This window comes from Meleagris gallopavo, chromosome 2 (assembly GCF_000146605.3).
Source record: "Meleagris gallopavo isolate NT-WF06-2002-E0010 breed Aviagen turkey brand Nicholas breeding stock chromosome 2, Turkey_5.1, whole genome shotgun sequence".
Lineage (NCBI taxonomy): Eukaryota > Metazoa > Chordata > Aves > Galliformes > Phasianidae > Meleagris > Meleagris gallopavo.
The window spans coordinates 88,311,098-88,323,826 of NC_015012.2; the positions used below are offsets into that span (position 1 = coordinate 88,311,098).

The 12,729-nt window shown below is 36.4% G+C and overlaps 1 protein-coding gene across 2 annotated transcripts in view; it reads left to right on the forward strand.

The window, feature by feature from the left end:
- The window catches only part of DST (dystonin), a 54,961-nt gene that overhangs the window by 18,881 nt on the left and 23,351 nt on the right, over nucleotides 1–12,729 (forward strand). Inside the window, exons 3-10 of one of the 2 annotated variants that reach the window (XM_010707832.3) lie at nucleotides 6,221–6,333; nucleotides 6,450–6,556; nucleotides 6,923–7,042; nucleotides 7,712–7,807; nucleotides 7,887–8,014; nucleotides 10,896–10,989; nucleotides 11,301–11,455; nucleotides 12,260–12,722. In XM_010707832.3, coding sequence (XP_010706134.1) covers nucleotides 6,221–6,333; nucleotides 6,450–6,556; nucleotides 6,923–7,042; nucleotides 7,712–7,807; nucleotides 7,887–8,014; nucleotides 10,896–10,989; nucleotides 11,301–11,455; nucleotides 12,260–12,722 — 1,276 coding nt within the window. Of the gene's footprint in view, nucleotides 1–6,220; nucleotides 6,334–6,449; nucleotides 6,557–6,922; nucleotides 7,043–7,711; nucleotides 7,808–7,886; nucleotides 8,015–10,500; nucleotides 10,777–10,895; nucleotides 10,990–11,300; nucleotides 11,456–12,259; nucleotides 12,723–12,729 lie in introns of those variants that run through there. The other variant, XM_010707833.3, reaches the window with a different exon arrangement.

Below are 12,729 nucleotides of genomic sequence, written 5' to 3' on the forward strand. Positions count from 1 at the left end.
TATAATATTGTATATTATATAATAGAAACATTTTTTCAGAATGATTCATCATGTCTGAAAACTTACAGCAAAAATCAAGAAAAAGATACATAAAGTAGGGAGGAGCAGTCCAGATCACTTGAGAGTTTTTCAGCTCTTGAGGGAATAAAAAGACATGATTGTTCATCTCTGGAGAGGCATTGAATGACATCTGTGGAGGCGCATAAAACAATGAACACTACAAGCATTCCTGTCCCACTGACACAAGAGATGACAAAAAAATACGTGTGCAAGTCATAATGATGATGTGAAATACATCAGCACAGTGCGTTATTGAACGGTGACCTTAAAAAAAGAAAATTGTTGAATAGTTGAGCAAACACTATGCAGGCCTCTACACAAAGACCACACCGTTTGGTTTATCATAGTTATGAGAAAACTTCTATAATGGGTGTTGTTGGGTAGAAAATCGTTTGCCTTTTATCCTGAATTCTCAAATGTTGCCTAACTGAGGTGGTAACGCTGCTCAGCTTGTCTCGGTGGTTTCATCCTGAGGGGTAATTTTTTTGTCACCTTGCCCTGTGTCAGTTGAAGATGCAGTTGATATTTATTGTTGAACAGTCATGTTTTGGTCTCGCACTTGAGATGACATTAAATATTTGCCATATTTCCCCTCCTCAGTGTGATATTTGTGAAGAATAATGGAATGTTTATGAAAATCACTTAAAAATGGTTGTGTGTATTGAAGGACTTTGTGAAGTACTTTTCGCCTGTCTTCCCCTTTAAACTTCCAGTGAAATGCTAAAAGATGCACTATCAAACAAGACATATTATGTATCTATTGACTTTTATTGGAAAACTTGTGGTAGCTTTTTTACTTCATTTTGTGTTAGATGAATGAGAAAGTCTTCAAGAAGTACTAGGCAAATCTTCACTAATCATTATCAAGTTCCTTAGAGTTTATCTATGTGTTTAAAATGCATAGCCAGGCTTTTTATTTCTCATGTTTTTGAGATATGTCAGTCTTAAAACATACATGTTTAGTGAAGCATAACATTTCATGAGAGATAAGCAATTCTCTAAACTATTCCTTTGAATTAGCACTCCGGTTCTAGAGAGCTTGCTGAATAGGTTGTATTGAGTATGTTGACCACTGACTACAGTGAAATGCATGTGGACAATTGAGTTTAGACAATTAAATTTAGGTGTCTGGTTCTGGAGCTGAGTATCAGTCCTTGTCTCATGTATATCTACATACATATGTAAGGGAGATCTTGTGGTCTCTGAGGGAAGTATAAAAGCTGGATGTCTTCCAGTCTTGCTCTTTCTGAGTGAATCTGTTAAACTTTAAACTAAGCAAAACCTATCCCCATAGGAATTACAGTTTGCAGTTATTTATACCATGAATGTTCAAGGCTGACTAATGAAGTTAAAACATAGCTGCACATTATTCTGCACAAGCCTTCTTTTCTGGACAACTTCATTTAACAGTTGTAACTATAGATTAAGTGTCCTTGCACTGTTTCCTCTGAAGGACAGATGCAGCTGGTTCTTAGTTTAGAGACTATCATCCATAGATGTTTATGTTCTATATTCTAGCTAACCTAACAAATAGGTTAAATGGTAGGACTTAGCATATAGACTCATCTGCAGAGTTCCTGGGAAAGTAACAGGAGGTGTGCCAAGAGAAGTTGAGCTAAAATTTATAGTTGTTTTACATACATTACTTATCTCTGATTCCATTGTTTGCAATCTTTCTGCTGTGAGTCAAAATCTCTAGGACAGGTGGTGTGTAGTGTTGCTCTGTTTTGAAATATCCTATCTGATTCAGGAGTCCCTCTGATCTTAAGATGTTTTTTTAATGGTTACGGCATGGGATTTGATTAGTTTTCATAGTTCCCATCCTGAAAGTAGCACAGCTTTTACTGACATGTGTCCTTTTCAGTTGTCTGTGAACAGCAAAGCAAAGAATTCATTTATATTTTATAGGCATTTCCTAATTACAGCAGTAGAGAAGCTAAGTAAATACAGGGACACGCACACTTCACTCTGCATCTTCAGTCATGTTTTCTCTGTCAGTTCTGCTTGAAACTCGCTGTATTAATTTCTGTGCTCAATAAACCAAGAATGAAATATCTTTTAATTTTGGGTATTACTCAGACACCATCAAAAGTTTTGATTGAAACAGACAAGTGCAGATAAAACAGTTTAGATTGTTCATATAAAGAACTTCAGGATTGTTGGTAACCTTCTTGAACTGATTAACAGCTTCTTAATGTAGTATGGTACTCATATATACATTTTAATAAATTTGGTTTAATAAACATTACTATAACTTGGGCAGTTGTCATTGGGGAACAGTGAAGAGAAGGATGTTGTCTTTTCATCATTGATTGGTAACAGAAAAGTTCCATTAATTATCTTTTCCTGCTGTTTTCATGAAATATCAGATCTGATTTATATCTGACCTATTGTTTTAATGGACAAATACTGTGTTTTCTAGCTTGGACTTTGAAATATTTTACTATTTACTAGGTATTAGGCTTTGGCTATGGAGAAATCTATGTGTGCCCAACTTTCTTATGCATTACAAATTTCAAGGAGTGTTTGCAGACTAGAAAGCTTATATGAGGGCTCTTTCATTTAAAAAAATAAATAAATAAATAAAGCCAACAACAAACAAACCCAAACATGATGTTTGGTTTCTTTATGTTGCTATGCAGATATTGTTCACTTCTCTTTGTGATGCTGTGTATTTAAATGTTTTCTTGAATTGTTTATGATTTTGTCTGTTTCCTACTTGAAATTGTATTAATCAGATCTTTTTTTCTCTCTTCCAATACAAATTATGTCTAATTTCTAGCACCTACTTTAGGACCTGGAATACAGACACTAATCATTTTATCAGTTAGGTGATTAATGACTCGCTATGGAGAAGCCAAGCACCTTGGCTGAGGTGTGGCCATAGCAGAAGCATCTCTTTTGCATGGAATGTTCCAACTCTCCTTGTGTTTGGGATGTTTATGTGTGATTTTTGATGGCAAGAACCCAGCCCACTGCTGTAAGATGACTCACAATATTAAGACAGAAGGTAGAGTCATCGACTTATACTTGAAATGGATTTTGTTGGTTCTTAACTGTGTAGAAAACCACTTAACAATACTATGAAATTAATATAAAATGAAGTTATAATAAATGATAAGTAACAATCATCTACAAACCTTTCATCTCTTTAGCCTTAAAAAGGAAAACGTTTGCCTTGATGGATGATACTTTAAAATCTGATATTTGCTACTGTTAATTATATTTGCCAACTAATTAAATGGTATCAGAAGGATATTCATCCTAGTTGCAATTTAAGCAGTTAGTAGTATTTCAGAATTCACCTGAGAAATGAAATATTGAGGATACTGGAAAATATTTGTGAGGCTGCAGAATACAGCTCTACAGAGCTGCATTCACAGTGCACAGCCCATGCTCAGTAACACAGAGCTCCCTTGATCCGTAGAGCAGGATGGTCGGCAGTGAGCACAGCGCAAGGAATCCCTGTGAGCATGCTGAATTACAGATTCCTTTGGGCTGAGTTAGCGGGCAGGTCCATGCAGGCTTCTAGCAGAAAAGCAATTTTTGGTATTTATAATCATGAGAAAACTTTCTTAAACAAAGTGAACAACATGGCATTTTTTGATTTCATAAGTCATTTTTCTGGTTGTATTTTCTAGGGCTAAGAATAAGTTATTATTTTTTTTTTTCTTCTGAAACACACTCCTTGTTCCTGTGGTTTTGCAGTGTATCCCTCTGTTATTCTGAAAGGAGAAAGGATATCCTGCAGAGGGAGGAGGCCCCAGGCCCTGTGCAGTGTGCACTTTGTTTGGGAAGTACCATGCGCTTTTGCATGGAAGTCATAATACCTGTCTTCTCCATTTTGTAAGCCAGCAGTGGGGTTGTTCTCAATCATCTGTTGAGCTTTGTTTCAAAGCAGTCCAAGACAAACACCACTAAGACAGACAAACACTGTCTTCTGTGGTATTTTCTGGCAGATCAAGGCTTTACACAAATACAGACTAGTTAATCTAGGTTGAAATGCTATGTATTATGTGTGTAATTAATTCAGGATAGAGTGGTGTTCATTACAAGTTACCATTGTTCTTTAAGGGGAACTGGAATAACCCTGACTGGACAGAAGTGCAGGGATGGGAAGTTGTTTTAAGTGAGTGTTGTGAAGTTTTTCTGAAGCCAAAGCAGCTATGCAGTAAGATTTATTGTGCATCCTATGACAGCTGTTATTTTTATTGGAATTTACCTATTTTGCAGTGAGAAAAGCCTTAGTTATTCATCTAATTGGAAGCTTTATTCCAAAGGAGTTAATAATGTTAGTTGATCTGCAGTTTGCAGCTTGTTTCTGGGAACAGACAATGCTATTTCAAAAACTTGTCCCTTCTTGTTCTGATAGTTGGCAATTGAACAGGCAGCATATATGATCCCTGGGTCATTTTTACCCAGCATGAAACAAATGTAAAGAAAGACAGGTTAAAAAAAAAAAAGACAAACTATGTACACTTATAGAAACCTGCTTCTCTCATCAAAACTGCACTGTGAAAGTAACGTTTATTGTTCATACATCTCTGTTAATGTGGCTGAAACAGGAGACTGGACTGCTCCATTTTCTTTTCAACTGTTGTCTTTTATTTTTCTTGGCTTCTCTGTACTGATAAGTTTGACAGAGAATGTTGTTTTCTTTGCACTGTTTTCACTGCAAAGAAATTCAAAGAACGATGGCATGAGCCTTGATCATGCTCCCACCAAACATATTGAAAGTAGAAACTCCCTCTGGCTTAGAAGAATTATGTTTCTTTTTACACTGCTGAGGTTTTGTTCTTAATTACATGTTCTTTCAAAAAAGGATAGATGCAGCTTTACGATCAGCCTATAGACTGATCTAAAGAGCACAACAGAACAGGAACAATTCTAGACAACTGGAAAGAAATACATTTCTATTAACAGTATTCATATACTTAATTCAAGGACAAAATTGTATTGAGTATTCTAAAGCAAGAGAATCTGGTAAGATATATTAGTTTTTTAAAGTGTGATACTTTTAACAAGTTTCTTTCTCTCTTCCTTTTCAATTATTTAAAGCTTCTGCTAGGTAAAACTAGGAAAGCAGTGAATTATTCACTAAATCTTTGACATTTCTTTTGTTTGTTTTGTTTTGAGGGTTTGTTTTATTCCATTGTGGGTCTAGTTTTCTGTATCTTATGATTTCAAAACCAAAGTTTTCAGGCTTTTGTGACTCTAGCTGACTTCAATGGGATGAGGTTTTCGCTCAGTGTCTTTCAAAAGATCTTTCTTTCTTTCAGTTGTTATGGCTGACAGGATTCCTGGGAGTGCAGGAAGCAGACAGTAACATAGCATGTGTTGAGAACCACAAGATCTAAAAACCTGACACCACATAGCAAACCTAAAAGCTAATATTCATTTTTAGTTTGATTTAATGTGAAGTTTTGCATTAATTTAAAATTTGTAGTGTTGGTACGTGATAACATTTATGGACCTTAAAACTGTTTAGAGGTGAGTTTTGCTTAGTATGTGTATTCCTTTAGAAGAGGAGTATTATGACTGGCTGTGAAGTTTAGAAAGAGGAATGTTGAAAGTGTTAAAGGGCTGAGGGTTGTCTGCAGGAGAACTAGCAGCAGCATTTATCTGAAAGCAGGGCTTTGATGCAAATTTGAACAGACTTCTTTAATGCCCAGGAAGAATACTTGTCTGCTAGGTTCGAGTGATGTTACTGCGACTGACCTTATTTCCATATGGATTCTGATGTGCACTGAAGAGTTTGATGCAGAACAACTATAAACTTGTAAAGGTGTTAGAAATGACCTTCCCCACATCAATGAGTCCCAAGAGAAAAGTGAACTTAGCCTCTGCAAGGGCAGTAGAAAGGACAAGGCAAGAAAATGCAATGGCAATGCATACAAATAAATAAGAACATAGAGGTATGTAAAAAGGGTAGTTAGAAACTTCAGCTGGTAGGTGGAAGGAAGAACTGACAAGGCTGAAGTTGCCTGCTGCTTGTGTTTATCACTTAGCCCTGACTTCTGCCTGTTCACATCTTTTTAATGAAATCCTTTTTGTTATGAAAACTGTGTTGCTGAATCCTTCTGTGTCCTTGGATTGAGTTACTAATGGTGTGGTGATTTAAGGGTTGTAATCAAGTGTTATTTTTTTTTTTCTTTGGCAGGCCGGACCTGATAGACATGAATACCGTTGCTGTTCAAAGCAACCTTGCAAATTTAGAACATGCTTTTTTTGTAGCAGAAAAACTTGGTGTTGCCAGACTTCTGGATCCTGAAGGTAAGACAGCTACAAAAGGCTTTGTTGCAAAAACCCCATCCAGATAGCTGCTTGTTGCAAATTTGTGGGCATCCTTACAACTGTGTGATAAAGCACTGTTCTGTCTTGCTCTCTAGATGTTGATGTTTCCTCACCTGATGAGAAATCAGTAATAACTTATGTGTCATCACTTTATGATGCATTTCCCAAAGTACCAGAAGGTGGTGAAGGCATCAGTGCAAATGTAAGTCGGAGAAAAAAACTTGGGCAGCTGTGTGGTCATTCTTGGTTTCAGCTCCTGAGTTACAGCTTGTTCCATGCTCTTAATTTTCAGTCATGCAGTTAGACTGGTAAATTGTGCCTCCAGTTCTTTTGCAGACTAGAAAATGTTGTGTTTTCACTTGAAATATTTGGTACTAACACTGAACAGGGCAAATGATATACTTGGAAACCTTAGGTGAATTATAATAGGCATGTAAATATTTCAGAGCTGCATGGTCTAGAAATCTCTTTTCTGTGTCTATGAAGTCCTCAGGCTTCAAAGGTAAAACAAAAGCAAAGCTGTCAGGTGATTTTCTTCTGATCTATAGTCTGTGTTGTGCTTTGGTAGGATGTTGAAGTCAAATGGGTTGAATATCAGAATATGGTGAACTACCTCATGCAGTGGATCAGGCACCATGTCACAATAATGTCTGACAGAACATTTCCCAACAATCCTGTGGAGCTGAAGGTGAGATGTGGCATCTTAAACTCCTTATTGGAATGAAACTTCATCATACTTGCTCAAAACATGCTCAAACAAACGAAATGTTTGTTGATTTATACAATCAAATCAACTGTAGAACAGAAGCATCGTATCAATATAGGCTTTTATTAAATAGTTTTAAGGTGATCTTTGGTGGCTTTCTGACATGCAACTTAAAAACATTAGAGATGGGATAAGGTGGGTTTATAGATATATTTTATAAATCATTCTTAAGAGTTCTTTATATAGTTTAGTGAGCTAGATTTAATTCTTCTGAAAGAGAAAGGAAAATGTTATCACTCGTTCCTCACAGAATATTTTGGATAATCCAGAATAAAAAGAAATGATATAGGTGTTGTGCAAATTCCATCAGTTGAACCACATTTTAACAGTAGAGCAGTTGTTTGGGTTTTCTTGAAGATGCCGTGTTAAGACTCATTTGAAAATCTAATTGAAAAGTAAAAGAATTACATTGCTGACATATAAATGATTAAAAGCAGATCTTCAGCTTGTTGCTGATGATTTTTAACACAACTTAAGCAAAAAAAAAAAAGAACATAAGCTTACAAGGATTGTTAGAAGAAGGTTTAGGGAGTAAGGTTATATTCTCTGTGTTTGCTGTAAATAAAAGGTTTTTTTTGTTTGTTTCTGCAGGCACTTTATAATCAATATTTACAGTTTAAAGAAACAGAAATTCCACCTAAGGAGACAGATAAATTGAAAATTAAACGTCTATATAAACTGCTGGAGGTAAGTTTTAACATGCATTGAAATAAATAAATGTTCTCTTTTGGTAGCTTAAAATAACAAATATGTCTGAATTTTTAAGGTCTGGATAGAATTTGGACGCATCAAACTTCCTCAAGGCTATCATCCAAATGATATAGAAAAAGAATGGGGAAAGCTTATTATTGCCATGCTGGAAAGAGAGAAGACTCTTCGGCCTGAAGTGGAGAGGTATGCTAGTAAATGATTGTCAGTATTGGTTAATATATTTTATGTTCTTTTTCCCATAAATTTTTTCTTCCATGGTAACATCCCTGTTATTTTTCAATTTCTGTTGAATAATTCTGCTCATATTAAAGCCTGAATTTCTCTGTCTGCTTTATAGAAGCAGGTCCAGGTGAAAATACCTTGGATAGTGTCAGAAATTCTTAGAGAATAGTCTCTGTGTCTCAGAGATCACGGGATTTAAATACCACATTTCTTCTGGTGCAGATGGTCAGAGCAAGGTTGATACTTCATTGCCTTACTTGGAGTCTTTTTCATATGAACAACACCCTCATCCTTCACATAAAATGTAAATTTTACTTGATGCACCACGTAGTGACTCATGTCTAGTTCTGCTAATTTTTTAAAGTTGATTGATTGTACTCAAAAGTGCTCAAAGTGTTTTGATGTGCAAAATGCATTGGAATCTTCCGTGGTAGTAGAACTGATGATGCTGTTTTGTACATCACTAATAATATACCAAACACACTTAAAATCTTAACACAGCCCTATTAGAACATCTAAAGTTTTTAAAGGTGCATCTTTTGATTTCAGTGCTAGGAACAGACTACCATTCATTAATTAAAATCCCTCCTTTTTAAAACAAACAAATAAATAAATTACATGATTCTTTGGGCCTCTACCTGCAGATAGGTATAAACACCTGGGTATGTATTAATTCTGTTCACACTGAAGCATTCAAAGGAGAGACCTAAGATCTAAGTGATTTTCTAGAAGATATGGGCACTCACTTTCTGGTGAAAATAAAATTATACCTGAAATTAAGTGTGAAGAATCCAGACCATTGTGTAGTGAGTCTTCAGAAAGGCAGGTTTTAGGAAGGGAAGACCTCAAAGACACTCTGAGTTGATTAAATATGGATCACGCTCATTAAATAATTGTCTTACAAAAGCAGAATGACTGAAATAGCACATTCAATGAGAAGTGCTGATTTACAGTATTCCCGTGGTAAGTGCTGTGAAATAAGTTTTTGTAGAGAAATACAAAGTTGTGCCCTGCCATGCCAAGCAGAGCACTGGAAAGCGGTGGTGGAAATACAGTCTATGTCGTAGGTTAATCTGTTCTAAGATGCCAGAGGCTAAGCTTTCACCGAAAGGAATTCTGTTCATACCTGCAGAAAGCTTAATTATCTTTACTAGAAGTACATTGGGGATGACCCATCCTTGGGGATGTTTATGACGTGGTTGAAGGGGGCCCTGGACAATCTGATCTAGTACTTGATCTGGTGGTTGACAACCCTGTCTGCAGCAGGGAGGTTGGAACCTGATGATCCTTGAGGTCCCTATCATACCAAGCCATTCTATGATTCTCTATATAAATGGCATTAGTTTATTTTCTGTTCAGGTGGATTGAGCACGGATAAAAAGAAACACACATGAACTCCTTCCCATGTTTCAGGTTTGGTGCACAAATTTAATGTGACCAATTGTATACTGATAGTCATAGCAAACATGTGCCCTTGATGTGTTCTAATATTGAGGTATTGAAATTTGGCAAGCAACAAAAACTTTGCCTCCAAGTCTGGAGAATACATTTGAAAATGTCAACACAGATAAACAGCATGTGGCCAGATTGGTGCGTGGTATCAGAGTGAATGTGATGTCAGTGAGGAGTGTGCCAAACAGTTCCAGTTTGCAAAACCAGCAGAGTGAAAACATCACAGGGATGTGTCTGCGCTTCTGCTGTACTCTTCTGCTTGAACACAGTCATCATATGGTGTGGGTGAGAGGTTTTCAGGAGATTCGAAAAGCAGGAGACGAGTTACTGAAAAAATTACCCAAAGCTTGTATTCTGAGTTAAAATATCAACTCAAGGGCATAATGATCAGATTTTTCTTATTTGTTTTGTGGTTAAAATAGTAAGAAGTAATTAGCTTTGAGTATGGAAGAGGTTAAAAGGAAATTTGCAGGACAGATTGTTAGAACAGGGCAGTTAGTAAACATGCATACTTGGACAATAGAGTAATGATGGTGGGTTGGATGGTGTACAGGTGTCTAAAATTAACTAGTGAGAGCTGATTAACTCTGATGTTCCTGCAGTTTTAATGTCCAGTTCCATTTGAAGGAAAAAGAATCAGCGCAGACTGAATTTCTATACCATACAAAGAAGCGTGGGGTTGTAACTTCAGTCCTTTTAGAAATTTCTCTAGAGTCTGAGGAACACCTTAAAGATTTTTTTAAGTTCTTATTTGGCTTACAGACATTTAGTGACACTTAGATAAAATATTTGGCACATCTGTTTCCTAGAGACGCCCTAATGCTGCTGCCTAGTCTGTACTTGCAAACCTTTAATGCAAGCTTAGGGAAGCCAAAAGCGAGGTGGCGTGCATAGCCCCAGGTAAAATCTTTTGAATAGCTGGCAGAATATTAATTGCTGGGTTTTGAATATGCATACTGAAGCCTATTTAAAGAAGGAGTGGTAGGTGTTTCAAAAGCCACTGGTGAAATTTCATCCCTAGAAGCTGCACATTTTGTAGGAGTTCCATTTTTTCCATTTTTCAGCAAATATAAACAGCCAAAGAACTGTGCTCTGGATGTCAAGATGAACAGCAGTAGTTACAGCTATCATAGCAGTGATTCACTGTTTAGCAACAGTACCAGTGTTCAAACCAGCGTTGACTCTAATGAAAATTTCCTTTCTGTTAATCGTGGTCCCACGATGATTAAATCTTGTATAAGCTTTGGTAATGCCACCTTAGAAGGAAGCAGGTAACTTGACATATGTATTTATGCTTTGTGTATGATACTGTTTGTTTATTTTAATTTATGTGTGTACAGTAAGTATAAATAACAGAGTTATTTTTTGAAAATTTTCTGGTATCACTTAGGTTGGAAATGCTGCAGCAGATTGCAAACAGAATTCAGCGGGACAGCCGAAGCTGTGAGGACAAACTGATACTTGCCCGGAATGCTCTGCAGGCTGTAAGTCAGCTGCTGATTTTACTTGTCCATGTTCATACACTTGTTGCAGTAGTGTGGCTACTTAAAAACAAAACAAAACTCAATTGTTAGGATTTTTGAATACATAGTTAGTTGTTTGTTGTACTGTTATCATTAATTTAGCATTTCTTCAAGAAATTACCAAAAATTGCCTAGAATGAGTTCTGTTAGCTAAAGTTCTCTGCAATTACTTCACAATTAGAAAAAAAGTTTTACAAAAGCATTTGGATATTTTACAGTTCATCTCTCTTTTACTAGCTGCAGGGCTTAACGGCTTTCTTTTATTTATTCAGGACACCAAACGTCTAGAGTCGGGGCTTCAGTTTCAGCATGAAGCAGAAATAGCTGGGTATCTTCTTGAATCTGAGAACCTTCTCCGCCAGCAAGTGATTGATGCCCAAATTCTTATTGATGGAAAGTACTATCAGGCAGACCAGCTTGTACAGAGGTACTTTACAATGTATTTACATAAATAAATTAATTATCAAATTTAGACTAGGGACATTATTTTAAAATCATGTCTGTGGATAAACTTTGGTCAATGACTTAGTACCCAAATAATAGTTGCTGGGTATGATTGTGGGTACGTTGCCCGCAAACAAAAGATGAGAAACTGTTTGCTCTTCTCTGAAAGTAAAGTCACTCAGCGGAACAGGACTTAAATGCTTATGTTATCTGATATCTGGGTGTAAAGATGTTAGCTTATTTTATTGCAGCTAAAATGGATTCAGAATTCGCAGACTTTGATTTTAAAAATAGAGGTGAGATTTCTGGTCATAGCTGTAGGTGTCTTAGCAGGTGGGGTAACATTAGCTTTTGTATGTCAGTTTGTTCAATCCTAGCAGAAAGATACAATTAAGCAGTGTAATTTAATTCTATGAAGAAATGGCTTCACAGTTTGTTGGGATTTGTTCCCGATTGGGTGAGGTAAAGAAACTATCTAGCAGCAAGCTGTGAGTGTTTGACCTATTACAACATGTTGTGACTTGTACACTTTCTGCTTTGCTGAATTCTTCCCTGGTACTGTGTATGGTGCACACTAATGCTGCTGATTTTCTGGGTTATTGTCTAATTTCTGCATTTACTATCTGTATTAATAGAAGTCATGAATGTTTATGAATGTTTAAATACAACTATAAGTGTAAAAGATTTTTGGAATTCATACTACTATTCAGTTCAGCATGATAAAACTATATAAATGTTCATTGAAAATATTTTATTTTTATTTAATTTTTAAATTTTATTTTAATAGGGTTGCAAAACTTCGTGATGAACTGATGGCCATACGAACCGAATGTTCTTCTCTATACAGCAAGGGACATGCACTGACAACAGAACAGACAAAGCTGATGATATCAGGAATAACTGAAAGCTTAAACTCAGGATTTACAACAAACCTAACTCCTGAATTAAGTGCTGCAATGACTCAAGGTTTAACACCTAGTTTGACTTCTTCCAGTTTGACATCTGGCCTCTCATCAGGTCTTACTTCCAGGTTGACACCAGCCATGACTCCTGCTTACACACCAGGCATCCCACCGCGGTTAATTCAGAGCTATGTAACAGGAGTAGATGGTGGAACTCTGCAAACACTCAAACTTATGCAAATCAGAAAACCTCTTATGAAATCAGCTTTTGTGGATCAGAATTTAACAGAAGAAGAAGTGAACATGAAATTTGTCCAGGACCTATTGAACTGGGTGGAAGAAATGCAGGTAGCAA